At 44.7% G+C, this 3,924-nt stretch overlaps 1 protein-coding gene across 1 annotated transcript; it reads left to right on the top strand.

Moving 5' to 3' along the window:
• Positions 1–870: 870 nt before the first annotated feature.
• LOC134036176 (endothelin receptor type B-like) lies at positions 871–3,924 on the top strand. Its single transcript, XM_062480990.1, has 4 exons — positions 871–1,025; positions 1,164–1,297; positions 1,472–1,580; positions 1,734–3,924. Exons 1-4 carry the CDS (start codon positions 960–962, stop codon positions 1,866–1,868), a joined length of 444 nt encoding a protein of 147 aa, XP_062336974.1. The 5' UTR covers positions 871–959; the 3' UTR covers positions 1,869–3,924.

Genomic DNA, 3,924 nt, shown 5'->3' with positions numbered 1-3,924 from the left:
GGTTGATTCCTTGATTGAATGTCCTCCCTCTCCCAGGTACCGTGCAGTGGCCTCGTGGAAACCGTATCAAGGGTATCGGTGTTTCCCAAGTGGACCGCTATTGAGATCACCCTCATCTGGCTGCTCTCTATCCTGCTGGCTGTCCCTGAGGCGGTGGCCTTCGACATGATCACCAGGACTACAAAGGAGAAGCACCTCAGGATCTGTCTTCTGCACCCCATGCAGACATCGCCTTCATGAGGGTATGCCAGCTGCACACGCAGTGACTCACAAGTCACAGGTGTCATCGACACCCACGTACACAAAAATGCACAAGATGCAGAACCCAGACTTGCATACAGTATGTGTGTGTGTGGGTGTGTGTGGAGTGCTTCTTCTGCTTGGGTCTGGAAGACAAGGCGTTTCATGTGAACCTTGTGGCAGCTTACTTCTGTAAACATATATCTCCAGCTAACAGCTCCCCTGCTTCACTTGATAAACGATAGTGATAACCCTGATAAACGATAGTGTGTGTGTGTGTGTGTGTGTGGGGGGGGGGGTTAGAGGGGGATGTGTGTTCTAGGTGTGTGTGTGCCAGAATAGTCTAAAATTTATAGAACAAGCTTGTGTCTTGTGGTCCCATAGATGTAATTCAGTGAGGTGATAGAGGATGTTTTGCCAGAATTCAACTCACTATGGAAGCACACATCTTCCTGGTCTGCCAGAGGTCACTGAGGGGATATGCACGTCACAGAAGGACTTTATTAAGACTAAATTAGATCATTTGATCCCATCCTTTATTTTGTTTCATACCACATGTCATATCAGTATGATAAGAGTAGATTTGTTGAAGGCAACTGATGGTTTTTCCTCTCTGTGTTTTGTCCTGTGTGTAGTTCTATAAGTCTGCCAAGGACTGGTGGCTGTTCAGCGTGTATTTCTGTCTGCCGCTGGCCTGCACCGCCGTCTTCTACACCCTGATGACCTGCGAGATGCTGAGGAAGAAGAACGGCGTCCAGATCGCTCTCAGTGACCACCTCAAACAGGTGCAAGGGAACGAATTTACAGAATCAGCTGGTCAAGATATGTATTTGATGTCATCCTACAGAGAAGTGGTTAACCATCATACATGTTTGTCTTTGTGTGTGTGTGTGTGTGTGTGTGTGTGTGTGTGTGTGGTACAGCGGAGGGAAGTGGCCAAGACAGTGTTCTGCCTGGTCCTGGTGTTTGCCCTGTGCTGGCTGCCTCTTCATCTGAGCCGCATCCTAAAGCTCACCATCTACGATGAGAAGGACCCCAACCGCTGTGAGCTGCTCAGGTACGGATCACATGTGGGCAGAACAAACAACAACAAAAACATCAACAACACACTCTAGAAAGTTTGCAAGTGTAGTGTTCAAGACATGTTTGACACATTTCAAACAGCAGTTCATCTATGTATTGTTCTTCTGTCATGTGTATGTTCTTTACTACTTTCTGCTACTTCCTGTAGTTTCTTCCTGGTTCTGGACTACATAGGCATCAATATGGCATCCCTAAACTCCTGTATCAACCCTATCGCTCTCTACATGGTCAGCAAGCGGTTCAAAAGCTGCTTCAGGGTAAGACAAGATACTGAGTCCGTATTATAGGACTTGTTTCTTGCACTTTCTTCTTCTCCTCTCTCGTTTTCTGGTCCCTTAAACCATCAACACAACACGCAAAGTCCTGATTCTGAAAGTGTTCTACGATCCTCTCTGTTTTCCTCCCTCCAGTCATGTCTGTGTTGCTGGTGTCTACCAGCGGAGATGCTGATGGATGACAAGCAGTCATGTATGAAGCTCAAAGTCACCGAACGAGCTTCCGACCAGAGCAACTCCCGCGTCACCAACAAGTACACCACAGCATGAGCATGCCCTCCGACTGAGTTCATGTGCCTTTAACTGGGGGTCAGATGATCCTGCTTCAGGCCTGTTTAGAGAAGAGTATCCTTGTTATGTGGAGAGCAGTGCACTCAGAAGGAAGTGTCATGAGACACTCTGAGGGACTGATTCAGGAGCATGTTAAGCCACAGCCACCGGCAGATGAAAAGTGCCCTTATTGACAGAAGCACATACGTGTACATAGACTGTCGATTCCCCTAAAAACTGAGTCTGGGATGTTATTTGTTGGAAGGGGTTTAGAGTTGTAGAATTATCAGAGAGGGATGAATGTCTGTGTTATTTGTTTACTACTAGGTGTGGCTAGCGGAGAATTGTTGAGAAAGGACTTATGAAAACTCAGAATGTGTGTGTCGTCAGCCAAAACCAAAGAGGCTGGGGTAGAGTGAAAAATCTTGGGTGGATTGGGAATGTTAGTGTTGAAAGAATGTCTGCTGTATATTTTGTTGCATGATATTATTTATGTTTAACATGTATCTGGTATATTATAGCAATTTTATGAATAGTTACCCAGGTTTTGATTTGTTTAGTTTATTGTTTATTCCAGTAAGTAACAGTAGCATTTGGCATATTATTCTGTGAGTGGATGTTTTCATACTATAAATGTTTGCTTTTGATGCTGAATGGTCACAAAGTCCTGTGTTGTTTTGTGAACTCCTGATTAGTACAAATGAACAATTGGGGTAGTCCATGCAGTGGATGTGAACAACTTCAGTGTCGACCACAGATAAGGAAAAGCCCACTCTCATTGAACTCTAATTGATCCTTACTGATAGAAATGGTACACTTCAACCTGGATGAGAATACCGTGGTTTGATAGATTTTTTTGAGTGATCTGTCGATACATTGATGGTAATCTTATATTCATTGATGGTAATTTTATAATAGTAGAACAGGAAGTCCCTAGCATTGCAGGGTCCAGGGATATCCAGGAACGCCGCCCTTTGACTTCCCTGAAGAGTTGAAGTAGACATATGTTTTTAGATGATACAGTAAGGTGTGTTATTGCTCTGTAATGAAAGCTGTCAAGCTATTCAGCTCATGTATATACTGTGTATTATTTTGTGCCTATAAGTGATAATATGACTAAATACAGTGCTTTCGTCTCAGCTGGTACAGTAGGTGAGGTCTAAAAGAAATGACAGAGAATGACGTTGGTTTTGTTGCTACTTTTGAAGCCATACACAGATCTGTTCATGTAAAGTAGAGAAAAGACAAGTCATCATCAGTAAATATGTTTTGCTTGAGATATTTCTCTGTCCAGAACGACTGCTGTGTGTCTTGTGCGCGTGTGTGTATAAGCGTGTGTGTGAGCTCTCCAGAGTTGAACCAAACGCTACTATCATGTGAGCCTGAGTGTAAGCACAGAGCACCCCTGTGAACACAAACTCATACACAAACACACACACGGAGACACACACATCTTCACATGGAACACTGCTTTGACCGGGGAATGTTGCCTTGGGCAAAACGAGTGTCACGCATGTCACATTACCCATCAAAGACACCCTCTGTCCTATCTCCCCTCTCCTCTCTTCTTCACTCCGTCCTCCCTCAATCTTCTGTGTATCTCTCCTTCATTCAGAGACACTCAGGGTTGTTCTGTTTCCCTCTCATCTCTCACACCTCTCCCCTTCTCTTTCATTTTCTCTACTACCACACTCTCCCCTTCTCTTTCATTTTCTCTACTACCACACTCTCCCCAGCTCTTGTCCCCTTCCAACCCTCTCTCCATTCCACCTCCATGTCCTACCCAAAGACAGCTTGAGATTAGTTGGGTGGTTTGGAGAAAACCCAGTGTCCTATCAAGGCTCTTTATTCAATCAATGCCATGCCCAAGAGATCAATAAAGAAGCTTGTGTGTGTGACCCAAAACATCTGAGCTCTCTGCTTCCTATTACTCACAACCCCTCCACACACTCTCACAGCAGGCTCTGCAGGGCTCTTTCGCTGTGCTTGGCAGTTTTATCTCCTGATAAAGAGAACTCTGGAAAAAGTTGGCTTGAATAAATGTTCAAGAACTCTG

Source organism: Osmerus eperlanus, chromosome 16 (genome assembly GCF_963692335.1).
Source record: "Osmerus eperlanus chromosome 16, fOsmEpe2.1, whole genome shotgun sequence".
Lineage (NCBI taxonomy): Eukaryota > Metazoa > Chordata > Actinopteri > Osmeriformes > Osmeridae > Osmerus > Osmerus eperlanus.
The sequence above is the reverse complement of the archived record's forward strand: the minus strand, read 5'-3'. Positions and strand labels throughout refer to the sequence as shown.

Coding starts and splice junctions, on each gene's coding strand:
- LOC134036176 (XM_062480990.1), top strand. CDS start 960: ATGACCTGCGAGATGCTGAGGAAGAAGAACGGCGTCCAGATCGCTCTC. Junction 1,026..1,163: donor TCAGTGACCACCTCAAACAG/GTGCAAGGGAAC, acceptor TGTGTGGTACAG/CGGAGGGAAGTGGCCAAGAC. Junction 1,298..1,471: donor AACCGCTGTGAGCTGCTCAG/GTACGGATCACA, acceptor TACTTCCTGTAG/TTTCTTCCTGGTTCTGGACT.